The 26,240-nt window shown below is 41.9% G+C and overlaps 1 protein-coding gene and 1 long non-coding RNA gene across 7 annotated transcripts in view; one reads left to right on the forward strand and one right to left on the reverse strand.

The window, feature by feature from the left end:
- Window positions 1-1,374: 1,374 nt before the first annotated feature.
- On the reverse strand, window positions 1,375-3,663 carry LOC129785385 (uncharacterized). 2 transcript variants are annotated; one of them, XR_008749423.1, is made up of 2 exons: window positions 3,095-3,663; window positions 1,375-2,965 (listed from the first exon to the last, which is right to left on the reverse strand). It is a non-coding gene; the product is annotated as an uncharacterized LOC129785385 (long non-coding RNA). The 2 variants fall into 2 exon arrangements; XR_008749424.1 differs by having other exon boundaries at window positions 1,375-2,968.
- Window positions 3,664-3,939: 276 nt separating this feature from the next.
- The window catches only part of ATP13A3 (ATPase 13A3), a 61,274-nt gene continuing 38,973 nt past the window's right edge, over window positions 3,940-26,240 (forward strand). For 3 of the 5 annotated variants that reach the window (XR_008749362.1, XM_055816968.1, XM_055816971.1), the window contains exons 1-3: window positions 3,940-4,107; window positions 5,397-5,450; window positions 26,040-26,133. Coding sequence is in view for 4 of the 5 variants with exons in the window: in XM_055816968.1 (XP_055672943.1) it covers window positions 5,413-5,450; window positions 26,040-26,133 (132 nt within the window). In the remaining variant the exon portion in view is untranslated. Of the gene's footprint in view, window positions 4,108-5,396; window positions 5,451-12,206; window positions 12,275-23,673; window positions 23,803-26,039; window positions 26,134-26,240 lie in introns of all 5 variants that reach the window. The other 2 variants (XM_055816969.1, XM_055816970.1) reach the window with 2 other exon arrangements.

Here is a 26,240-nt window from a genome sequence, read left to right on the forward strand (position 1 = left end):
GTGCCTGTGCACTGTGGAGGTGGGGTCCCATAACCTCCTCTGAGCTATGCACATATTTATACAGCCCTACCAGAAAAGGCAGGGTGGAACATGCTAATATAGACACATTAAAGAGACTGAATAAATAAACAGTAGGTTTTGATTTATTTTCTCTACTACTTGGTTATCTTAGTTTTGGCACATGATGGATCTTGTACACAAATGTGATCTCCAGATAGTTTCTTGTCCTGGCTGATTTAGAAATCACGTGCAAAGGAGAAAAACTTTGCAAATGTTCTTAAAGCAAAATATTTATGCTGTTTACTGCCAAAGCATGTAAAATCCTTGGCCCCCATCAGCTAGGTAATATACAACAGGTAAGAAAGCTGGCCTCTGCCCTGAGGAGTTACAGTTTAAGATGGGATGTAACAGTGCATACAGTTGGACTGGGAAAGCACATAAAATGTGATTAGTCAGCCTAAGACTCACTAAATGCTGTACTCCTAATGAGCACCGTTTAGCACGTCTGTGCTGTGAGGGCCTGGGAGAGTGCAGGGTTTGGAGGGGCAAAGCTGGACATGGAAAACACTGTACACCCTCGACACTGAGGAAAAGGTGGTGGGAGGGAAGCAACTGAGAAATGTCATGTGTTCTAGTCACAGAAGATTGTAAAGGACCTGGTAAGTTTTATCGTGGTGCTTGTACCCAGCTCAGGTTCAAGTGGAATATATGTAACTGAAATCAAAACAGTCATGGGAAGCCTGTTTAGACAGGCTGTAGGACTTAGTGCTCCTTCTGTCCTCAAGCTGCTTGCCTGCCCCCACATTACTGAGCAAAGTCTCAAGGAATTACACTGGCTGTGAATGGCTGTTACATTTCCAGAAGTGGTGACAGTGCTGGATTGTGTGTTCTGGCTCATTTCCTCATGTTAACCAGTCTCATTAAGGTGAACTGAACAGAGAAAAGCTGTTGATTCTCTTCTTGTTTCTACCACGTTCAACACCTGATGTTTTAAAAGCACTGAATGCCATGATTTCTAGGTATATACTTAGAAATAACTCCTGATTCCCTGTGACCCGTCCTTTACCTAGGGAAGCTGCAGCCAGTGATGCTGCAGGAGAGTGGAGGTTGCCAGGCACTTCCAGCCGTACAAACCAGACTGATGCCAAGAGAGCTGGAAAGCAGCTGAGAAAGAGCTTAAGGAGATGGGTGGAGGGAACGTGCCAACCACAAAATTAATCTCTGAATTATAAAAGCCTGCACGGTTTGAGGTTTGTGAAGCCATAAACGAGTTCAAATTTGCCAGCCACTGAAAAAGAAAACCAATTAGGTGTTAAGGGAAACCTTCTAATGGGGATAAAGATAATACATCAGAATATGCAATGGGTTGAAAAATCTGATGAGAAATTAACCTTTAATTGAAAATGACTAAAGGAATTTTGATGAAGAACATAGAAATATATGTATCAAAGCAAATAATTTTACTCTTTTTATAATAGGGAATGACAGAATAAAAGCTTCTGTTTAATAGCGCTAATAACTTAGTAATATTTTTCCTTTGAGTCATATGGTAGGCTCTTTTTACCAGTCAATGCTTAGTCCAAAAAAAAAAAAAAGCTCCTCCTTGGCTTCTTCTCATAATCATGTTTCTAGGTCTGTATGGGTGTCTGCTGCTTGTTTTGCCTCTGTTCTCTTTCCACCAATATCCAGGTGGAATGGTACTCATTTGAATCCCCCTGACTCTGCTGGGGACACTGTCGCCAAGTTTGCAAGGCTAAAAGCAGTTACGAGCAAAAGCCAGTCTGAGGAAATACTTCAGTGTGATCCAAATGGAAATTGGGGGAGTTCTTCACCAATGTGTTACTAGGTGACTCAAATGCTCTTAATTTCAATGTCACCAAAGGAGGCTTTTCTGGTTTTAAAATGAAACAAAACATCCTGCTTGGAAGAGGAGGTATGTGCAACATAAAGACGTATACAGGTGGAAATTCGGCAAGCTGTTAGCAATGGGTAGATCAACAGTTTGCAAACAAGGGTAATGAATGAAATTCAATGAAAATACATATATGGCCAATACCATTGATCACCATGCAGTGCTATTTCCTTGAGATACAAAGAAAATTGTACCAGTGATTTAGGTTGGATGTTAGACAAAGACAGCAACAATTCAGTGAAAAAAAACGCTGAAATTATTCAGTAAATTTTTCTGTTCTTCATTTGGAAGAGGACATGAAGGTATTTCTGTTTTCCATGTGTAGCCGGAGTGAATGAAAATGACTGGTTAATGCTCATCTTTAAAAATTACATGCGAAAGTCTTCTTAACAGCTGCCTGAGATCACCAAACCCATAGTACTGACTTAGCAAATACTGCATCACTGAATTTCCAGAGAATCAGGGGAAGTAACTGTTGAATCATTACATACGTGCCAGTAACTGATGTGTCCTAGGTAAGCGGGAACCAAAGCTTTGGCAAAAGCAGTAAGGAGGCCGATGAAGTATGCAATCAACACAGAATTGAACTGTGACAGTACCAGAGTTAATGCATTAACAGAAAATAGATGGTTTTAATTTATTTTTTTTTTTTAGTAGAGGGAGGCAACCGTTCTGATTTGAGTCAGAGCAGCTCAGTATTATGCCTGATCTGTGGGTGGCTGCCAAAAAGGGGCAGTTTTGTTTCTCCTTTTCTTTTCCTCTCATTCCCTTGCATAGTAGTCACATGTCTGCCCAGTGAATCAGTTCAACTCCCTGGGCTAACAAAAAACTATGCCTTTTCTTTTGATTATTGGCAGAGTTTCCTGCTGGATCCCTGTGCTGGGCTGACTCACCCTGGAGCTGTGGGGTCACTGGAACCGGCAAGGGAAGTTGAGCGTGCTGCTGGGGTGATGGGATGCACTGCCAGGTGGATGTGGCCCTTGTTTGGTCACTGCTGGGTTTGCACGCAATGAGACGTAACAGTCAACGGCTCCCTTAATCTGCAATGGAGAACTGCTGGGAAAAAAACACGGCTATGTCAAAATAAATATAGACCCTATTGTGGTTTACAGATCCCCTGAACAGTTTACAGTGCTCTTCAAAATCTTTAACTGGTGCATCTGAAAACAACCCGTCACCCACCTGAGGGTATGTTTAGTGAAGTCACGCGGGTGTCCCTTCTTGCCCTGACAATATTGATGATCTTTATATGTTACCTGGAAGTAGTAAAAGTAATTCCTGATGTGGTGTCTGGAGAGATGTGTAAATTGGGACGTCAGGTCCCAGGTGAGCGCAGCATGGACAGCAGTGGCACGGGAGGGGGCTGCCCAGGAGGCAAACGGGCAGCTGGGCACGATGCGCGTTCCCTGGACGCCGTCATCGCGGGCGGGTGGCAAAGGCCGCACACGGAAGCAGAGGTGGGTTATTAAAAGCAGGTGTATATTGGGCGGAGGGGCATGGGAAGAGCCCTTGGCCCTCCTGTTGGGCTGAGGGAATAGGAGCCCAGCGACCCACTGGCTTTCTTAAACTGGGGGGACTGGGTTGTGTCCCGCAGTGGAGCTGGGGGCTGTGAGGGAGCTCTCACGGGGGTGCCCGTGAGCCGACCCCCGCCCTCTCTCACCACCGCGGAACACCTGCAGGGTCACACGCGGTTACACAGCCGCCTGCTCCTCCGGTGCCGGGGCGGCCTGTCAGCCCACCACGGTGCGAACTCGGCCCGGTGCCCCCCGCGGCGCTGCCCCCCGTCCCGCCCAAAAGCGCCTCCCCGGGCCCCGCCGCCCCCGGCAGCCCCTTGTCCTGCCCCACCGCGCCCCCAAGGGCCCGCGCCCCTGCCCAGGCCCCGCCCCTCCCGGTGAGGCCCCGCCCCTCCACCGGCCCCTCCCCGCCCCGGAGCCGCGCGGCACCCCGCTCTTCCGGCGCGTGACGCGCGGGGCGGGGCGGGGCGGGGGCGTGTCCCCGTAGCGTCACTTCCGCGCCCCTCCCTGCCCCCGCCCAGTCGGCCGGCGCGTGGAGCCGGTTGGCGGCGGATCGGGTCGTGCCTCACGAGGCAGCCGCGGGCGCGCCGCCGGGCGGGCGGGGTGGGGCGGGGGAGAGCCGGTCCCGCTCCGGTCCCGCGCCCGCCCCGCCGGCATGGGGCTCAGCTGAGGGCGCCGCCGGTGAGTGGGGCCGCGGGGCGGCGGGCCCGGCCCGGCCCGGCAGGTGAGGGAGGGTCCGCGGGCCGCGCCGGGCCGGGCCGGGCCACAGCGGCGCCCGCAGCCCCCTCGGGCTCGGCGCGGCCGCCCGCCCGCAGCGCCCTTCAGCCGCGCCGGGCGCCCCTAAGCCCGCGGCAGCCCCCCGCGGGGCGGCCCGGCTCGGGCGCGGAGGTCGTGGCGGGGCCGCCGCCGCCAGTAGCGGCCCCCGCGCTGCTCCCGCGGCCGGGGGAGGGGTGGGCGTGCGGCTGTGGCCGTGTGCGCGGCCGCCCGAGGTCTCCCGGCCGCCGGTCTGCGCACACGTGCGGCGCCCGCCCAGCGGCCCGGCGGTTTCCCCCCCCCCCCGGCCCCGTTCCCGCCCCTCGGCTTCGCGCCAGCAGCGCCCGGCTGCCCCCGGGGCTGCCCCGCGGTCCCGGCGGCACCGCCAGCGCTGGGGCAGGGGGGCGGCCGCGCTGCTTCCGCCTGCGCTGCCCGGCGCTCCGCGCTGCCGGCGGGCTCTGGCTGCGGCGTGCGCTGTAGTGCAGGTCGGTGGGACGCGCTGGCGATCCCGGGCCACGGAAAAAGTTTCCCCGCGCAGTGCGGGACGCGGGCGCGGTGCGTCTCGCTCATCGCTCAGCAGAGGAGTCGGTGCGCGGTGCTGCTGCTGCCGGGCTGCACGGCACTCCTCTGTCAGCCGAGCTGTGCAGATGGTGACCTCGCACCGCAAGCACCGCTGACAGCCACTGCGTCATCCCCGAGGGGAGGCCCGTTTACGTTTGTTCAGGGATAAACAACCGTTAGGTGAATTAAACGCCGAGAGCTGCAGTGGAATTGACAAGGCAGTTTTTAAAACTGCATTGATACCTAAGGTGAATGAGAACAATTTGACTGTCTGCAGTGTTGGCTCTAAAAGCTTGCTGCTGCCACCAGTGCTGTGGCTTGCCTGCCAGGATCTGTGTATCCCTGCAGGTGCTGTGCTTGGAGGATGCTTTTGGAGCCCTTCAAGAAGCCGTTGTCTCCCTCAGCTGAGGTAGTGCAGCCTTCAGCAGTGAGGATGGTTAACTAAACCGTTCTTGACATGAGCGCTGACAGTAGTCTGGCCACACTGACTGACTGCTTCCTCTCCATCTGAGCTTGCTCAGAATTTTGTCCAGTTTTAGCATTTGTTAACGTGTTTTCTTTGCTGTAGGCACTCACTGGATCTGTACGGTACTTTCTTAAGTTCCATTTAGCCTATTCATTCCTCTGACTGTATTTTTTTTTTTATTTTATTGTAGGTGACTCAGCCGTTGCATGTATGAGATTTGTCCACACACTGGCTCTTCAGACAGGTTAGCTATATTTTTCTGCCATCAGCTCTATCATACCTGAAAGAGGTGCTAGTTTTACCTTTTATTAAACTAAAGCTGACTTTTGTACAACACTGGTGTCTCCTGTAGAATACTGATTTTCTTGAGCCTGTGGAGAAACGTCTTTTTTTGGCATTATTTAAATATACTCTATGGTGTGAGTCAGGCCCTCATAAACTTAGTGTCCATGCGGCAGTGTCACGGGTGACAGCAGTGGATCTTTACTGCATGTACACTGAGGAAATGCGTGTGCAGCGTGACAGTAAGGGCTACATACTGCTGGTTTTGTAAGCAGCTCTTTCTTGTTGGCTAATCACAAATGCAGTTTTACAAAGTTTAAAGAAGATGTACTATGTAAACTTCGAACTGTATAGTTGACTTGGAAATTTATTGGTACTAGCTTAACTCTCCTGACTTCTAAGAAGCGTATCATTAAGGTGGCTTGGTAAAAGAAAAATGTCATGCATTGTTGGTGTAGTCACCTGTGGGGGAGAACACTGGCTTCTGGCAGCATGGAGTGTTCCAGTGTGAGTGCCTAGGTGAGCTAGGAGAAACGTAGTGCTTCAGAAAATGGCTAAGAGAGATCTTGTAAACCTTGGTTTTGGCCAAAACTGACTGTCCATGCCAGAAGGAGGAGAAAGCAGTGAAAGTGATCTGAGCAATTCTACAGACTTGTCTCCAGCAGAGCTGCTGGACAGCAGCTACTGCCTTCCTGACTACCTCCCAGGAGCAGCAGTGCTGTTCTAGGTGCTCCACTTGGTATCTTCCAGTAGTGCTCTCTAGACGTTGAGCTCATTGTGCTCTCATCCCTTAAATTTTTTGTTGTCTTCTAGAATCAGGTGGCTATTCCTGTATTTCTTTTTGAATCATCCCTTTCTCCTCTAGGGAGGGCTTGATAACTTGGGCAGGCAGTAATTCATCCCTAACTTGGAGGTCAAGGGATGAAAGGTCCTAGCTACTTGCTCAGACAGCTTGCAGTGCCTGGCAAGGGAGTGTGGGGGCTGCCTAGCAAGGAGGGAAGTTGCATCATGTTAGCTGAGTATGATTGAGAAACTTTATGATTCAGTTCTCTTCTGCTGGTGTGCCATGTGACAGGCATGGTACATCAGACAAGCTGTTTTGCTGCGGACCTAATAAATTATTTTAAAAAAGAAATTAAAAAAATATGTTGACATGGAGCCCTCAGATTAATTTTTCTCACTTGCCTCGAGGACGTAGTATCCTCGCTGTGTTCTGTGTGGAGTATAAAACAGTCAACAAGACAGACAATTTCAATGGTATGCAGACAAATTCCATTTATTCTGTGGGAGTAAAATACCTTTTTATTGTTAAAGCCAGGTCCAAGTGGGTTGCCCAAATCATAGGGGAAATCTGTACTAGAACTGGGAACTGACATGGAAAGACCAGGTTTTTGTCAAGCATCTTAACCACTGCACCCTTGTTCCTTTTTCTGGAAACCTTAAGATACTGTTTGCTTTGTATCTGTAAGGTACCAACTTTCTTTTAGCTTGTCCAAGGTCTGTTGCAGGGATTGGTACTTCTCGTGTGAAAAATGTCCGAGTTGAGTGATATGCTTAAGCATCTTTAACAGCAGGCCAGGGACAACTGTTCTGACACTTTGCTTATTAAATGTCTCTCTGGTATGAACCTGATGGTAGCTGGCACGGAGGGAAGAGGTTTCATTCCTTTAATACCTTGTGAAACAAAATCCTTTAGTTAATTCTTCTAAAACTGAGTTTTAGAAATTAGAAAAAAGGGCTTCCTTAGTTTTCATTTTCTGAATGCCCAAACAGTATTGGTGTAACGTAAAAATCTGTGCTTCTGCAGTGTATGTTTAGACTCGCCTTTTGAACGGCTTAAAGACATCCATTGGAGAACTGAGTGTGTATTTAAGTGCATGCTGCTTTGGGCAGGGCTTACTGGACTCTGCAGCATGAAATCTACTGTGGCCCAACCTACTTTGGGTCTGTAGTCACGGTATTGTGCCAATTAGTAGGTTCTGTGTTTTTTTAGTGGTGAAAAAACCCCCAAGATTCTGACTAGTGTTTGGATCTGGTTACGTTTAGCATGTGAGAGTTTGTACAAAAATAATCCTAGTTTGAAAATCCTGATTTCTCAATTTGACATTAAAAAAAATATTTTAAATAACAGTAATGCTAAAGTGTTTCCCTGTCACCATTACACAATAAGCTAAAAATAGTTTTCATTCATAAAAAAGCTACTTCCTTTGTTAAATAATCTGCTCAGCAGAGAACAAAAGTTCAGTTTGTAGTAAACTGTAGTCGCATTATAGCCTCAAATCTGACACCTTTATTCCTGTTTGAAATAAGATTGTAAACTTTAATCTTCAGTAGCTGAAAAGCAGACAAATAAAAAAGGATGCATGATTCACAGTTACTGTTCAGAAGTTATGGATGTGATCTGCAAAAAATCCTCAGTGCTGTATCTTGCTGCTCCTTTTCTGAAATACATAACTTCAGCACCATCTACACAGAGCACTGTGCATGGACTGGGATTGGGACGGGATCTCCATGGCTGTGAAGTCTAGTTGCTTGCTCTGAAGTGGTGCAGTGTCAGTTGTGTTCATAATCCTATCAGTCCTACCAGAATTAGCTGTGTTTTGCATTCATTCTGTATTTTCATTTTTTCATGGTGTAATTTTCATTTGAAAGGATTTAGCCCTTTTTTGTGGTTCTGGTTTCTTAGAATGTTGGCTTTGCATTGTTCATCTTAAAGCAGCCCTTTGGAAGAGGACCAGGTACTGGAAGTGTTCGCAAGTTCATGACTACTTAGTTGGATTGAGTTTTCATGTGGTATTTAAAACCAAAAGACCATCCTTCAAAATCAAAATACTTACCTCTTCATTTTTTGACCTTTTACAAATTTATGTGATGGTGACATTTTCAGTTTAGAAAGTACATATAGCAACAAAAATGGCCACTCCTTGAGATTTTATTCTGGCTAGAGGATGCCAAAATGAAAGGTGATAAATGGCAATGGCTGTGATATCAGAGCTCATGATCCTTATAAATGGTAGGAGACAGAACAGCAAAATGGGAAGGATTTTGATAAATAAAGTTGTAAGACCAACTTATGTTATGAGCTTTTACTGACTTTGGATGCAAGAAAAAAATATATGTAGAGCATGAAAATAAGTCATGTTACGAAGAACATGTGTAAACGAATAGTAGTGGTAGATATTGGAAAGGCCAAAGTGCAAATGGAATTGCAACTAGCAAGAGGCATAAAAGCTAGCAAGGTTCCTGTAGAAGTATGTTAATAGCAAGAGGAAGATTGGGAAATGTCTTTCTTGATTCAGTGGAGAACATATGTATCTACGAAAGATGCAGAACATTTAAAGCGCTCAGTGCCTGTTTTGCTTGTGTTCTCTAAGACAGTGTCATGCAGGTGCTTAATCTTATTGATACTTGTGATAAGGTAATATTTTACACTAGAGTGTGCTTCCATTAGATGTTTCTGCATCAGCTGGCCCTGATAAGCTTCACTGTACAGTTGTCAAAGCAGCTCAAAAAATGCAAAAATATTATCTGGAAATACTCAGAAGTACTAGAAGACTGGGAAAGAATGAGTCTTCAGAGAATTATAATGGAAGAGAGCTGAGGAAGAGGAGTTGAAGTCTGGTAGTTCACTTCATCTCAGTTTTTTCTGTCAGTTGACATTAATAAGCAAACGCTCTATTTTCAAGTGTTTGGAAGATAACTATGAGAAGAGTAACAGCATGAACTGATTTGTGGGAAAACTAATTGTGTCCAAAGTCTAATATATCTTTACTGAAGAGCAGAAGGCTTTGTGGCTATGGCACAAGCAGTGGAGGTCTTGTCTCCTGATTGATTAATGTAATAAGGTTTTCCACATTTTAATGGCCTTGTAAGTAAATGGAGACATGATCTGGGGAAAGCAGTCTAGGAGACATGCAAAATTGGGTAGATGATCCTATTTGGAGAACAGTAATTAATGATTTAGTGTTGAAATGAGAGGTTGTGTTGAAGAGTTCTGTCCTGGGTACGGTTGCCTTTAATGAAAGCATCAGTCAACTGGCAGATTAAATGTGCTTATTAAATTCCCAGGGACTATGTGTTGGAGGATATTATGAGAGTTCAAAATGACCTGAAAAACAGGATGGGACAAATGCAGAGTACTGCACTTCAGCAGGAATTATCAGCTGTGCAAATGCAGGGTGAGGTTAGGTACTACAAAAAGGACCTGGGGGTGTACTGGATCACAAGTTGAACGTGAGTCAGTGTCATGCTGTTTGCAGAAGAGGCAAATATCTTACTGGGATGTTTAAATGGCAGTATTGTCTGTGAGATGTCAAGTTTAAATCCGTTGGCTTTATTTGCTGTTGGTATACTCTCAATGTGCAGACAGCATCAGTTTGGGTGCCAAAATTCAAGAAGAATTTGGACCACTTGGAAAGAGTTCAGAGGAGAGAAATGCAAATGATCAGAGTTCGAGGAAACAACTTCATAAAGATGGAAGAAAATCTGAGTTATTTTGGCAAGAGATGAGGAGGTTAAGGGGAATGTAAGACATTTCAAATATTTAAAAGATTCGTAAGAAGGAAATGCTATTTTCAATGACCGTGATGGGCAGCTTGAAATGGGATTAAGTTTCATCAAGGAAAACACCAATTAGGCTTTTAACTTTTGCACAGTAAAAATGGTACTTTAAAAAGTCTTTTATTGGTGGCCATGAATAACAAGTTCGTTTGTTGAGAAAGACTGGTATAGTTGGTTTAGGATGGGTAATTGATGTCCCCTTCATCTCATTTTATAGGATTCTAGTTTTAGTTTGTGTGAAGTTGGGGCTGAAGAAGACATACACAGGGTTCTTTGTCCATTGCTTGGTCATATAATATGAGTTTAGACCTTGCACAGGTTCAAATGGCCAGACTGTGCTGTTTGTATTGGTTTGGAAACATACGGTGTTCTGGATGTTGCTGTCTTCTCAAGGATGCTGCCTCTTGCAAATGGAGCAAGTTTTCTTGCACTGTCATGTTGGTTTAAACCTCCATGTAAACCCACAGGACAGCAATGTGTGTGTCTGCGTAACTTCAGCGTAGCAGAATGCTGAGGAACTTTCAATCATTTTAGTACCCATAGTAGCTTCAGATTACTGCTTTAGGCTCAGGTGGTAGTCCTAATGCTTCTGCTTCATACTTACAAAAAGCCTGTTTTTGACTTTGAAGATCCTTTTTGAAGGACATATGCTTTGGTATATTCACCAGTACAGGGTGTCTAAGTGAGGATGGACAGATTTCAAAGTGGGAAAGTCCAGCCGTGAGTATAGACATGCTGTTATTCTATATGTCATGATTTTTGTGCACGTTTGTAATTGCTTTTGATTGTCTGCAGTAGACTGCATGACAAAACAAAGGATCCAACGATTCCTTCTATTTCAGCGATAGATTTGTAAGATAACTGGAATGTGCAGAAACTTTTAAATTAATCCAGTGCATTTTGCTGTCAAACCATGTCTCCAACTCAGGGAAGAAAAATACAGTTACCCTTGTGAACCCTGGCCTTTAGATCTGCCACAGTGTTTAACGTCAGTAGCAAGAGCTTATCTTCTGGAGGATGTGTTCAATGCAGCAGTAGATAGCAGGAGCTGAAAGTTCAGTGACGTAGGTAAGGGTTGGCTTCTAATGTGGAGATTGTACCATGTGTTGGCAGTTATGTTGCATTACCTGCCTGACTTTAGTGTCACATTGTAATAGTAGTTACTGAACTGTGTAACTTTTCGGTACATATGAATATCCCAAAAAGTCCTCTTACTGTTGGATTGCTAGAGAATTTTTTTCTCTCAGCAGGATAGTTTTTCTTACCTCTGTTTTTCAAACAAGGGATCTGTTTTTGTCTTAAGAGGAGTGGAGGAATCTTACATATATGCCATTGTCACTAAGTTGTGAAGGCTTGATCTGAAGCCCAGTGAATTCAAAGGATTGTTCCATTGGCTTGAGCAGTCTTTGGCTGAGGGTGCTGCTGTCTAAAACTGGTGCTTCTGTCACTATAGCAGTACTCCAGATCTGACAAGCCAGCAAAAGTTCTTTTCAGACCAACTGCTAATTCAAACAGGAACATAAAAGGGCTTTCAAATGTGCAGTCTTGCAGAGTGCATTCTTTGGATTAAACCTATCTTCATTTGGTCCGTTTGGCAAGGACCACAAAAAAAGTTTAGTGTTTCAAGAGAGGGTTTTGACATTACGTTCCTGCATCATAGCCATGTGTTATGGCTAGAGGCAATCTACTGAGCCTTAATACTGGCAATATTGAAGACCTGTTGTGTGAAAAGGAGTAATGGTGTTGGCGCCAGTTTGGACAGGCAGGTTTTAAATGTCAACAGTGTACGGCTGAAACACAGCTTCTATTTGTGTTCTGTACAATTGTACTGCAGTGACAGTTACCAGTGCTTGGGTGAGAGCAACCCATAGTGAAGGGCATGTGTTTGGAGCAGAGGTAGATGTAATGTGTCTGAGTGAACAGAAGCACTTGGAAAGCCACCATCATGTAGTCTTCATTGGTTGGAAGTGTACTCGGGGTCCTGACTTCTGAAGTTTCATTAGTACATCTACAGATTCTAATTTTTGTCTGCAATATAAATGGCATTTTCTTATGACCATGTCTTTTCCAGCAGAAATAGCTTAACTATAGTAATAAATAGGGGAAAATGTAGGAACACACATAATGTTTCACCACACAAATTGTATGTCTTTTATAGGGGGAGAGCACAAGGAGAAATAATTTAAGGTCTTGTCAGCTTGTGTCCTTACTCTATGGCATGTAAATGTAAGTATCCTCATAGTGCTCTTCCCTGCGCCACCCTTTCCTTTATCTGGCAGCATCCCTTCCCAAGAGACAGCTTTTGTCAGTAGCAAGACTGCTGGCATAATTGTATTCTGAGCCTGCGTTATGAAGGATTTTGGTGCGTCAAGCTGGCACTGGTAAGCTAGTAGCATTTATAACACCATTTCTCAGCCTGTGATCATTGTGGGTAGTGATTATCTGGTGCGCTAAATTGCTGCTGTGTCTTTGTTGAAGATAGCTGGTTCACCTAACTCCGTTGGTAGAATAGATCATAGGAGTGTTTTGCTCAGGTTTCACTGCAAAGTATTTTGAATTTGTGTTAGCTTGCATCTTGCATGTGGAACAAATGTAGAGTGCCTCAGTTTCTTCTGCTTGCTGTTACCCTCCCATGGCATAAATGTCTGGGAAGCAATAGGATATTAAATGCCATAATTGTTTGTCCAGCTGAAGTTGGGTAACGCTTGTTATATATAGTATTGGTGGATGTGGTAGGAGAACTTACACGTACTATAGTCAGATAGTAATTGTGCTGGCTCATTAGCTACTGTCAACAGAAGCTGTATCAGGTGGGGAATGTTTTGGTGTGCACTCTGAGGAAATGCTTTTTATTGACTTACTGCTAAACTGAAGTAGTTTACCTTTTTGTAAAGCTCATTTTCCTTGGAGACTGTATTTTTTATATTGTGGACATTGAGTCATACCTAGGTATTTGAGTTTGCTAAGTTCATGGGGCAGTATTTTGTGGTGAATCATCTGCTTAGTGTTTCACTCTATCCTCCTGTTTTATCTTTGCTAGGTTCCTGGAGTGTGTGTGTCATCTATGCTTTCCTCTGTCAGGGAACATCCTTATTCCTTGGATGTTAAATTTTGTTTTAGCTAAGTTAATAAGTCATAATTTTCAAAGTGTTGTAGTGAATCTGTTGAATACAGCTATGAAAATGGTCTTGGTATCTGTAACATCCATTTGAAAGATAGCAAAAATACAGTAACTTGTAGCTGACTCCCTTCTTAATGTTCCATAGAAATAAGGTAATTTTCAGAGCTTCGGTCTTTCTCAAAACCTTTTTGATTGTTTTACTTTCATTCATGTGAAATAGTTGCTTGTGGATTTCCTTTGAGTGCTGTGGTCAAGGAGAAACCAAAGTGAATATTCATACAGCAGTTGTGATATAGCCACTAGAATGCTTTCCTAAGTTCTTTTGTTCTACCTTGATAATGAAGGCATTTTAAAAAAACTCTATGAGATGGTTGGTACGCTTGCAGGTAAGACGGGAGTTGAGTTAATGTTTGCCAGAAAGTTGCATGAGTGGATTTCTTAACTGTATTAATCCTAGTAGTTTGCTAGCTATCTTGGATAAACCCTACTGCATCTAAATCAGGCTACTTTGCTGTGGTTTCTCTAAGGAGCGTAGGAATTTGAGGACTGCAGAGCCTCTACAAGGCATTCAGTTTATGCTTAAGTCTTATGATCCAGTTGAAGCTTCAGGGCGAGGTGTCAGCTTTGACAGACCTGCCCCGTGATCACTTCTACGTAAACTGTGAATGTCCACCCCCTTCCGTTGTGTAGAAAGCCAGGCTAAAAGAAAAATTGCTTACTTTGTGCTTGAAGTGCTTTTAGATATATTCTGTGCTCTGCCCTTGATCCCTTTACTACGGGGTTTGAAGCGCAAGATGAGGGTGGGGATTTGGATGCTGTGGCACCATCTGGAATAGAAGTGTTAGCTTCATCCCATAAACCAGAAATCCAGAAAGACATGTGATCATCAGAAATGCATGTGGGAATAGTCCTGGTGGGAACTTCTTAAGTTCTAGAGGTATTTCAGGGATCTGGGATTAGATGATGAGGAATTTGGTACTTAGGTAATTGCCGGTTTAATTCCATGATGCCTTATGAAAAATCATTAAAATGTTTGTTATGAAACTTTCATCTTGAGAGCCACCATTGTTTGAATGTTCTTTTGTGAAAATGTTCTGGGTATGATAAATGGAATGGCAGACTCACGGGATGGTTGATGTTGGAAGGGCCCTCTCAAGGTTACTTTTTCCAGTCCCCTGCTCAAGCAGGGCCACCTAGAGCCAGTTGCCCAGAACCAGGCCCACCTGGAATATGTGTTTTTGTGATGTACATAATGATATTTAATGCTTCTATTCTGTAGATTATTTTTTAAGCATCAGCATTTAATGTAACCAGCAGGTGCTTCTAGGAGTGTGTGACTTCTCTTCTGCTTACCCGTAAAGACTGATGTATGAGGGAAAATGGATACTTCTGCTCTTGTAAAATGGTTTTAAACTAATCTTAATTAGCGATTTGTGTAGTGTACTATTTTCTAATTTATTTGTGGTATTAATATGTTGTTTGCCACATGCACATTCTTACAGAGGATGAGGCATTGTATGAAAGATACATAGAATTGTGAAAGATGCTGATGAGCATGATCGGAAGTATGGAATATCCTCTGTAAGGGAAGCAGATAGTAATTTCTGTGTGGAGTGGAGAGGACTGCAGGGTGTGGGATAAAACAGTTTATAAAAGAATCACACCCTCCCTACCACCTATGATTAAGGCATAACTTCACTGCCCTTTCAAACACAAGAAGTAGGAGACTTCAGCTGACACTAGTACATGAAGCATCAAAATAAGGAAAAAACCCCCTTCCTCATGAACTTGGGGGTTCTTTGCAGGATGTTGGCAAGCTTAAAATGTGCCCCAAAGTAGTAGTAGTAGTAATAAAAAATTAAGAAAAATCCATTTAGTATTAAATAAGATGATATGGTATTTGGCTTGTGAAGCTCTTGAACCACAAGTCACTGGGATTGGAGAGAGTCTACTGGGAAGTATCATTGTATGACTCTACCTGTGATGCCTCCTTGACTGTTGCTCTTCAGGATGCTAGGCTAAGGGCACATTCAATCTGACCTTTTAGGGACTGTTACTTTGTTGCTCTGTTAGCCTTCAGGAGTCTTCCTATTTGTTTACTTCCATTCAGAAGGTATAAAGTAAAAGCTGCTTATGCATTTAATGTATGTGGAAGATTGTGGCAGTCCTTAACGGTGCTTTAGAAAGCTAACCTCTGTTTTCACCTAACATTTATGAAAAAAGAAGGCTGATGGGTGAAATCTGAGTAGAGTATCTGGACCAGAGGTATTTGAGAAGAGCCTGCTTGTGAATATTTGGCTAGACCTTGGTGATATTTCAGTTAGTGAGATCAATGCTTGAGGGAAGAGTGCCCTGTGATACAGCTAATGTACGTACTTACAAGACTTCAGTCTTGCTTTTAAAAAACCCCAACTTCTTGTAGCAGAGAAGACTGATAGTTACATCTCTTAGTGCTGTTATAAAAAAGTTTATAGTCTAGGAAAGAAAAAAAATATTAAAAAGGTAGCTCAAATGTGGACATAAATACTGCTCTAGACATGATATGTTAAAGGAGAATTTCTCCTTTTAGGTAAGTGTGCAGAATGAAAGTTACCTATAAACGGAGTGATAACCAAAAGCTGTTGCTTACTGGGAAAAGCAAGTCTGAACACCTTTTCTGGCTGTCATCAGTGCTGAGAAGATTGCAGCAGCTGAGGGGACGTGTCAGATTTTTGCAGAGTCTGTTTCCGTTATATGGAAGACGTCTCCCATTCCTGATGCTGTGGGAATAATTCCCAAGAGGTATACAAGTGCTGTGAAGTATCATTTAGGTCGAGCTATTTGAGGCAGTGATGAAACTTACTGTAGTAGGCTGCTGTGAGGTCATCTAATTTCATGAATTGTAGAAGTCCTTTTCTGAGGGGTAACTGTTTACTAAATTGCTAAAGCTCTTCTGGGTTTGTAGGACTGTTCTGAATGACTAGGACATAGCAGATAGATGAACCTCAGCCAAAGTTTACATTACAGGTGTGGAGGCATTGTGTTAAATGTTACAGTCCTGTTCTCTTTTGTCTTTGTCAAAGCTCTGCTCATGGACATAGAGAGTGGAACTTCTGCCCTTGGTTTTCTCATCTTACCTCATATGGTAGTTCTGAGAGTAAATTAATCATTTCCAGGAGGTAAGCTGTCAGGTTGTATAAATTCCTGTGCATGAGAAAATAGTCTTCAGCAGTAGTCTGATCTCTGAATGGAACTGGTTTGCAGATTTTTCTCTCGCTTCAGTTGTTAGAATTTGATCAAGGTGAATAAATTGTCCTGCCTGACATCTTAAATTGTGTTAAATTTTGATGCAACCTTTTAATTTTAAATATCATATAACAACACTAATAATTAAAGTTTTAGCAGTTTGTCATGTGTATTTCAATTGATTTGTGGGTTGGTTGCACACAAGAAGAGCTCTTCCCTTAAAGTGTTTCCGATCTAAGTAAAGTGAATGTGCCGCATACTTAAGGCTCTGTATCGATTTATTGTGACTGTTTAAAAAAATTGTACTTTCAATAAACATTAGAAAACCCAGGTTTAAATGCTGAAGTTGTAACATATCTGCATGTATACATCTTACTGAACACATTTTTAGAAGTGAGTGCAATTTGTTGCTATTTCTGTTAATCTGAAGGTACTCTGTGAGTGCATTTAGCAGTCACGTAGTTGAATGTTAAGATTCTTGAAGTCTTATATAATGACTTCAGGAAAACATGAAGAAATACTGCTGCTTTGTCTCAGAATCCTCGGCTGAAAGCAATGAAAGGTCCTAACTCATGCTTACAATGGGAAAGCAAAGAAAGACGCTAAAGCAGATTGCTTGCTTGTGATGAGTATGGTTCTCAGACTATGCTGTAGTCTTAGCTGTATGTCAACTATATGTGCTTTTGAGGAAACAGAAGTTGAATGCCTAAACTTCAGAGGAAAGTTCATCCCTTGTGATTAGTCTGGTTGTGCTTGATGATCTCCTTGTAGGAAATCTCTGATTTCCAAAGAGAAATTTGATTAAAATGTTCTTATGTTAACCTCAAAAATATTTTCCAAGAATTTAGAGGAAGAGGAAAAAAAAGTCATTGCCTCCTGTTACTGAGCATCCATACTACAAAAGCAAATATATCCCAGGAAGCAGATACTCTACATTGCACAATAAGGCGGCAGCCACACAGGAAAGGTTGGGCTCTTGGCACAGCCCCTGAGGGGAAATGCTTCCTTGAAAGGACCCATTGTTGCTGGATTTGGATCTTCAGACTCCCGTTTCTCCACTAGAATACTTGTGGTTCTCTAGGTGCTGGGATGGGACATCTTTGCCGTCTCCATTATCTAACCATAATAGTCTTGGTTATTTAATCAAATAGAAGGACTGAGTAAAGTTCACACCCCATGCAAGAAAGGAACGTCTTTTTGGAAAAGGCTTCAGCGCTCAGCTGGGTGTAATGGCGCCGTGCCTTACCCAAGGTATTTGAAACAGTTTAACGTTCTCTTCCAAGAATAAATAAAACATTTCATTGTGTCTGTTGTCAAAGTCTGTGAATTCTAACCCAAATGTTGTATACTCTTCCAAGAGACGAAAGAAACAATAAGCATCCGAGATAAGCGTTTACTTTATTGGATTCCCTGACTGTGGGACAGGTCTACTTCCCTCATGGTAGCCAGGTAGGAGATCCACAAATCTAAAAAGGAAACAAGGAAAGACTGTGTTTCTGTGTGCCTGAGAGTGGGAACAAGCTCTGGGCAATTTTGACTTTTGGTGCTTGATTTATCAGTTGAAAATTTTCATTTAATAGCTGCTGCTTGAAGGATGATAAATGAGATGCCAGGAAGGCTGGGCAGTGGAGTGCTTGACTAGTTGTCCTTGATAGGACCAAGTGCTTTCCTATATTCTCTTCTAACATGTCTTCAACTTGTGCTTGTGCTGTTGCGTTAATAAATAACTTGTAAGTGGTCTGAAAATAATGATCTGAAGATCAGTTCAAAAGTAAGTTTTGAGTATAGTATTGGCTGTAGTACTTTATCATGAGCAATTGTGGTACTGAGTTTATTGTTAGATTTAGAATTATCTTTCCATAATGTAGCATGTAGTCTACTATAAACATTGCAATTGCTATTACAGCCTGCAAAAAGTATACTTTACAAAGAATACACTCTACAAATGTAAATACAATTTTGGTTTGGTGATTGTTGGATACAATGGTCTTCCTTAAGCCTAAACACAGAAACAAAAGCTTGTATTATAACAGAAAGCCCGAGATGGGAAGTGATAAAATAGGTATTGAGTGGAGGGCTTTGTTAAAATTTAGCTCGTGTACTTGTAAAATTTCCATGTATTCATTAAACTATTATGTCATTCTTATTGTTAGAGCTTGGTTAGTTGACTAAAGTGTTAAGCTTTGTTTGCAGTACAAATTATAACCTTAAACCCTTTCAAAATATAGCTGGAGGATTTTTGATCTTCCATAGTTCTTTTTAGCTTGTATGTCTTACGCAAACATTTATTGTACGTTATGTGGAAATTTTGTATTTAAGGGTTCAGCTGCAAGCTACTGGAGAAGTGTAAATTGCATTGGCTTCCATCCGTGTAAGGTGCATTTCTCAGGCTGAGGGTGCCTCTCAAGGAGAGTATCTTTTGTGTTTGTAACATGGGCAACAACCTTGTAAAAATATTGATATGTTAAAATAATTCCGAAAGCCTTACAAATTTAAACTACGCATGTAAGCTTATCATAGTGTATGTTAAAGTAAAATATGATAACCTTTGGGTTTTTTTATGGTCACAAAAGTGATACCTCCAGACTTTGCTAAGTTGTATATTGGGTATGAAGCAATCTGTGTCAGTTTTGAAGTGGTCTTTGAGTGACATGGCTTTTCTGTTTTGGGGGTAGGTGAAGACAGGCGCTCTCACATGGTGTCAGGCTTGCCAGGTGGTGTGAGAAGTCTGCAGCGTTGTGCTGCAGCTCAGATGTATGGATCCCTCCAAGTCCTGGGTGTAACGTAATCCCATCTGCCACATATCATGGTCCTAGATACTAAGTGGAAGTTGTCACTGCAACAGTAGCACACATCAGGGAAGGAAAAATGCCAAGTGCAGGCATACCTGTATACAGAAGCTCCTTGAAGATTCTGATATTCCCTAAAAAGGAACTTTGGAGATTCTTTCCTTTTGAGGAGGTACTGAGACTTAGGAGTACCTTGAAGACAAGATGTCATAATGTGGATTTTAGCAGGGCATTCTTATAGCCTTTAAAATAGACTCCCAGCTTTTTTAGTTGCAAGTCTAGTTAAAAATGGTCATTTTTTCCATTTTGAGTGGCTATAGGTTCTGTCAATCTGTTTTGAAAGCAGCCAGTGGATAAATTTTAGGGAATAGTACTCTATTTTTATAGGTACTGAAACAGGATCCCTTACATAAAGGAGAAAGACTGGAAAGCAAATATGGGACTTATGTCCAAAACACTGAGCAAAAGCTTTAGTTTCAGTTCTTGAAAGCTTAAAATGTTCTGTTGAAGTTTGCTGGAGGTTTTTTTGGTCGCTGATTTTTAACATATGCAGCATGTTACGTGATACGGTTTGAGAAGAATGTGCTCCTAAATCTTTTTTTATCTTTATTTTTTCTGATCCTTACATCTTAGCTTTGTTCCTTGTCCATTCATTTATTGGTACAGCACATTTTAAGTCAGCATTTTAGATCCAGCTTTTCAGGTATTGTATGTGGAACTCATTGGCAGTTGGCATGGGCAGGAGCTGCAAGCCCAAGTAATAATAACTGATAAGAGTTTTCCTTCTATTTTTATAGCTCTATTTAAAAGTGTGCTTTTTCTAGATCATTGTCTCTTAAGCTATACCTAGAACTTCTTTCCTTGGCTGCTGGCAATTCTAGTATCAGGTTAAATATTGCACATGCGTTAAAAGTGATGTATTGAATGCAGCTGCAGCTTTGCATCATCAGTGCTGTCAAGTCTTGTGTAGACCAAGAGGTCTTATTAGCAGAATGGCAAAGGAGATCTTGAGTCACAAACAGATTTTTTAAAAAACTTTTTTTTTGCCTGTTGAGAAAGGCTTCTGTGGTGCAGAGGAAAAAAGTTCTTAATCTTTCTGGAATAACTTTGAAGAAGCATTTTCATTGGTTTTTTTCTGCTGGTTAGATAAGGGGTACTTTGTTTTATATGCATGTGGACATATCAATTAATATTCAGAGCATCTTTTGGTATTTGGCCTGAGGTGTGAGTGCAGAACTGTCTTCCAGAGCACCGACTCCTTGGATGTGCCAAGTGCTCCGGTGCAGCACCTGGGACACAGCCCCTGTAGGGTACTGTGGGAAGCTGCATTCTGAGGCAAAGAATACATTTTTCCTCTGTCGGTTGCTCTGTAAAATGAATTGCCATCCTCTTCTGCTAAGGGTCAGCTGTATCCCAGGCTGTGTTTTCATCTTTCCTAAGACATCAGATGTGTTCTGAAACAGTGTATTCTCAGAAGATACATCCATGCTTTTTCCTGGTCTGTTACTGTTCTTCAGCTCTAGCGCCTCTTCATTTTTTAGTTTCATGACTGCCAGTTTGGCAGAGATTGGGCGTTATTGGTGTTTTGTATACGTAAAGCAATTGCTTACCTCCTGTAGGTCTGTTGCATGAATGCTGAAAACCTTTACTGTAATGTCTGGAGAAAAATGGCCTGTTTGGTAACTGCTCTCAGTGTGTGGGAGTTGCGTGTTCCTGGAGCACGAATGTGCCCTGGTGGTAAACATCACCTTCCTAAGGTCCGTTACCTTGCGGGGTTCGTTCCGTCATGTGGGAAAGGGTTGGAAGTATGGGTCTAAAGTGCAGAAATGTTTGAGTGCCTGAAATAATGTTTGGCTTTCTAGTTTCAAAACAAAACGGGGTTTTTCTATGTTCTGACAGCTAGTCAGGATACAGTTGAGGGTGATGCCTATCTGCTATGCAACAGGCGCTAGTTGCAGTTAAGAATGACCAAGATATTTTTTCAGAAATCTGAAAGACTTGTAATGACATCAAGCTATTTATAAACTTAATTTTCGACTCCGGAGCTGTCAAGTGTCTTAATGGAGGAAATATTTCTTGGAAATAAATTCTGGAAAGGGATTTTTAGTCTTTTCAGTAGCCCTTAAAGATACCGTAATGGATTCTTTTGGACCCAGTAGAGCCATGGGTCACTTAGTAAGACACTAGATCAGGTTTTGGGAATATGATTCCTGTTTGATCTATACCATGATCTTTTTCTAGACAGGTCAGGTTTTGTTTTGGTCTTAATTCTGTTCCTGTAGAAGTTTATGGTGCTTGGTTCATTTAATGACAGTGATTACATGGGGAGCTGGGGAAGATTGACTTGTATTAATCATTGCATATAGGTGGTTTTTAATTTGGTCTTTTTCATGCATGTCTCTTGTTTTTCCTGTCTGCCTTGCTAGATCTTTTAATTTGCCCTTTGTGTTCTTGCTAAAGCCATGCTGGTTGATCCTTGTCTTGTACAGAAAAGGAACTTGTTGCTGTGACGTTCGGATAGTGGCAAAGTTCCCTTTTTTAGCTTTGTAGCACTTGATCTCTAAAGACTGTCTAATTTGGTGTATGCGATTTCTTCATTATGCTTTGTGATAAACTGTAAAATGCAGAGAGTAAGAATTCTTAACTGGTGCCTTTGTCATCTGCCAGCTCCTCAAAATTAATGTTGTTGTCTTCACTCACGACAGCTGTAAATAGAAGGAAGGGCTTGGTCAGAAGCATATATGCTTTTAGCTGGGCAGATAGTATCAGGGCTCGTGCATAGACCTGAAATTGTCTGCAGGCTCCTGGTGAGGCATTTGTGGTTTGAATAGGAGCTGGACCGGGCGGCTGATGCCTGGAAGCGCAGCCTCCGCGCCAGCCCGCCACAGTCTTGCAATTGTTCAGCCACACTGGAGGGAAGAAGGAAAAAAAAAAAAAAGGCATTCCAAGCAGTGCCAAATTTTCTTTGATATGTTAATCTTTTGATAACAGTTTGAAAAGCCCTTGGAGACTTTTTTTAGATTTTAGACAAAATAGTTCATTTGTCAGGACTTCCCTTGTAGATAGGGTCTCAGTTATTAAGAACTGCCTCGGTAACTCATGATAACAAAAGCAAGTGCAGAGGACAGCTGCTGGACTGCTTGTTGGTAAGAGAAACTCTTAGTTATCTCAGGATTTTAACAAAGAGCTGAAAAGGATTAAATAAGGAATGTTTAAGACACAAGTTTGTAGGTTTATTTACTTGCATATTTTAAGCAGACAAATAACAGAGTGTAAGCATATGGCAACAACTTGATAATTTTTTAATGCATATCCATACATGGATTTAAAGACTTGAGGAGTCAAAATTATATTTTTGTCTGAGAAGGTCGGTATTTTAATTACCCAGTGACTGCAGGAGATATTATAAGTTTCTTCTTTTATAGCTGTGGTCTTTCCAGACCTGGGATTTTTTTTCTCTTGAAATGAAACTTGCAGTTAAAATGGAAAACTGGAAGAATAAACTGATGGCAACAATATATGTATGCTAAAGCAGAATTAGTTTTTAAGGATTATGGGCTTGGGACAAATATTGAGGAGAACAGAAGGAAGATCTTTTTGCTTCCTACCGCCCCCCAAATGAAAGTTGAAGGGTAAAATTTGCACTGAAGTAGTTTATTATGCCAGCTATTAGAAAACTGACTTCAGATAAGCTAAATAGTCCTTATTGAAAGTGTGGCTTGTGGAACTCTTCAGGCATACTGATTGAAACTTACTGTAGTTCTTTTGCAACATTTTCCTTAATAAATATGCCATGAGTTCACTTGCAACTTTTATACAGTTGCTACAAATGTTTATTGCCTATAAATATTTTGGTAGAATACTTGGTATCCTGATTGTTTACTCAGGATAGATCAACAAATAGATACTGGTGTTGTAATCCAGAAAAGGTGCAACATTTTCTTCACTGGGGGGGATGTATGTGGTTTTAAGGTTTGTACCTTACTGTTTTAATTTCTCCAGTGATCCAATTTGTGATCTACTTTAACTCCAAAATAATATTGACTGAAATCTGGAACTGCAGGTGCTGTCCTACTGATAGGTACATACTCTTCAGGACAGAGACAAATAGCAAATGCAGTTTAACTTAATTTTGATAGGCTTTTTTTTTTGACAAAGTTGCAGATTTACTGTTTAAGCTTGTGTTTCAAATGTGTGCTCTTAGAAGTACTTATGGTTCAGACACTGCTCAGCTGATTGCTATACCATTTGTTAAATCTATACCGATGTTCTGAAATGATGGAAGTGATTACATTCTTTTGCTCTTGGTGGCAAACAGCATTTCTTTTACAGACTTCAGCTTTTCTGACTCTAGAATATGCTTAGCTATGCAGTGGTAGCTCAGTGAGTAAAAATTATGTAAGTGGAATAACAGTAACTTCCACCATTTCCATTGGTTTTGGCCCTTTCTTTAAAAGGAATAAATAGTGCTTTTTGGTTGTTATTTTCAGTTTGTTAAAGGGGGAAAGACCACCTCCAGCTATTCACTCCAGGGAACTTGTGCTGGGGAGAGGCTGAGTGGCAGCCCTTGCATCGGAGGCACTTGGTGTTTGAGTATTCCTGAGTCCACACTGCTGCTTGTGAGTGGATTTTAACCTTCCTTCAGTTCATGTACTAGTAAAATCTCATACTCCATTGTAGTGCAAGGCTTATATTTAATTATATCCTTAAAGTATTAAGATGTTTAATTTCCCACTGTATTATAGAAGAAAGATAGATCAATCAGATGGCTGAAGTCTCTTCTGAATTGGTGAGATGCTGCTATTTATTTCTTCAGCCTGAGCCAGCAGCCTTGAAGTCACCTCCAGAGAGGGCACCTCTGTGGAACTCCTGGTGGTTGAGTTCAACCCCAACTTTCAGCAAGGCAGTGAGAAACAAACACAAAGCTGTTAGCATTTGAACTTTTGATGATGAGCTTTGGCTGATGACAGGGAGTAGACTCTGAGTGCTGTTCTTTGTTGCTGAATAGTAATGATTTTCATGACCCATCAACTAAGGAAAGATCTCTTAGGTTTTCGAAGTTTAGAGATTTGAATTTGAGTTGAATAGAGAAACTTACAAGCACTGTATGAAATACTGAGAATGTGTGTTAGTTTAAGGTTGTTCAATAAATGAGTATAAAATAATGCAGATGGAGCTAATGAAGTGAGTCAAAAATAGCCTCCTAATGCTTCTCATATATTCCCTGTGTGATTCTACACAGCTGTTCAAAGAACTTTTTGAATCACAGGAATTATTGCTGGTGCTCTCAGTGCTGAGATTTCCCTTTCTGCTTCTTCAGACTGACAACTTGCCGCTCCTTCCTAGCTGTGAAACAGCCCTAAATGAAAGCAGTTGCACTTCTCTCTCATGCTGCCGTGGCGTCCCATAAGGTGCCTGTTCTGACGTGTTGGCCATGTGGAAATCTCAGTTGAGATTTATTGATCTTGAAGCTGTTTGCATTTATTTTGCCACCTGGTGCTTTCCTGTACAGTTGTTGCTAGATACGTTCATCAAGATTGGAGTTTTGCCTGCAGGCACTGTTTTTGATGTTGCAGTACACTACAGCAGGGAAATGCATGCTTGTTTAAGAGCAGGCTAGTTCAAGTATGATAAATCTAATAATTCTCTCATGGAGCTGTGAACTCTAACAGAAATATAATTCTGTAAATAAAACTTTTTGTGGCTGCATGACTTATTGATGGAAAATGCAATTGAAAAAGTGAATCCTTAATATTTGAAGACAGCTTATATGCTGTGGTAATAAGTACTGTCTTCTGAGAGACATATATGTGCAGTAATTAAAGGCTGTACGATGTCACTGCAGAGAATGATAGTTAATCCATGTCTTGGCAGGTGAGCACTGGCTATTCAGTGGTTTTACCTGTGGCAGGTGTTCCTGTGGAAATATGAGATGGGTGCATTAATTATAAATTGTATACAATTAACATGTACAAGAGCACCCAAATGAAGGTTAGGTGCAGTTTTGATTTCAAAAATTTAGCTTTTTGACTTGGTATCTTTGATTTTCTTTGTGTGTGTGATACTGAAACTTCTGACGAGCCTTATACTGTGTTGTAGCTTTTTATTTGTATTCCCTATAGGGATCTGTGTGCACTATGTTAATCTCATACAGCTTCATATTTTTTTCATGCCTTTCTGTATTTGTGAAACTTGTGATCATAATCTGTCCTCAGAGTACCCCTCGAGATTTGCAACTATGAGAGATATACAACAAGAAATAAACCCATTGATCCAAATTAAATAGTAAAATAATTGGAAAGAAGGGAAAAGGCTAACTGACCATTAAGCATGTCTTGATTTATAAATATTAAACTAGGGACTAAACTTTATTTAGCATGTACTTATTTTTCTGCTCAGGTGAGAGATGCACATCTCTTGAAGAATAGCCTGGCTTCTGAAAGCAGCTGATTGGAGCTATTACATATGGAATGATAGAAATGTATATTCTTGACCTACTTGTAAGCTTTTTTTACAGGTTTAATTTATGTTTCCATCTGAAGTGTGTAGAATGTACCAAAAAATGCTTGCTGCATGTGGAAAGTAACCAAGTTAAATTGGTACAAGCTCTTTTCTGTCCTTCAAAGCCTGCTGTTTCTGAAGTATTTCACTTGTATTCAATCCAGTGTTCAATCACAGAGCTTTACTAGAGCTCCTTGGGTTGTTACTACTGGAAACTAGTAACAGTGCAAGCTTGAGATCAATTGTTAATATGCGTCAGTGTGTTTTATGTGTATGCACTTAAAGAAAATAAAACAACCTAATACATATAAAATCAGCAATGTTGCTTCAGTTTTTAATTCTTTTGTTGTTAAAGGTCTTCCATATCTCAAGTTGAGAAGTTCCATATCATACTAAACATGGAGAAGGAAGAAAAGAAATTTGTCAATAAAGCAGAGGAAGATGAGATGGTAATGAATTCTGTGTGTCTACACATTTTCATAGTTTTCACTCTAAATGGGGCATGTTACATCAGGAAGTAGACTGTCTTAGTTTAAATCACTTTAGCAATTTTATA

The sequence above is a fragment of the Falco peregrinus genome, chromosome 12 (assembly GCF_023634155.1).
Source record: "Falco peregrinus isolate bFalPer1 chromosome 12, bFalPer1.pri, whole genome shotgun sequence".
Classification (NCBI taxonomy): Eukaryota; Metazoa; Chordata; class Aves; order Falconiformes; family Falconidae; genus Falco; species Falco peregrinus.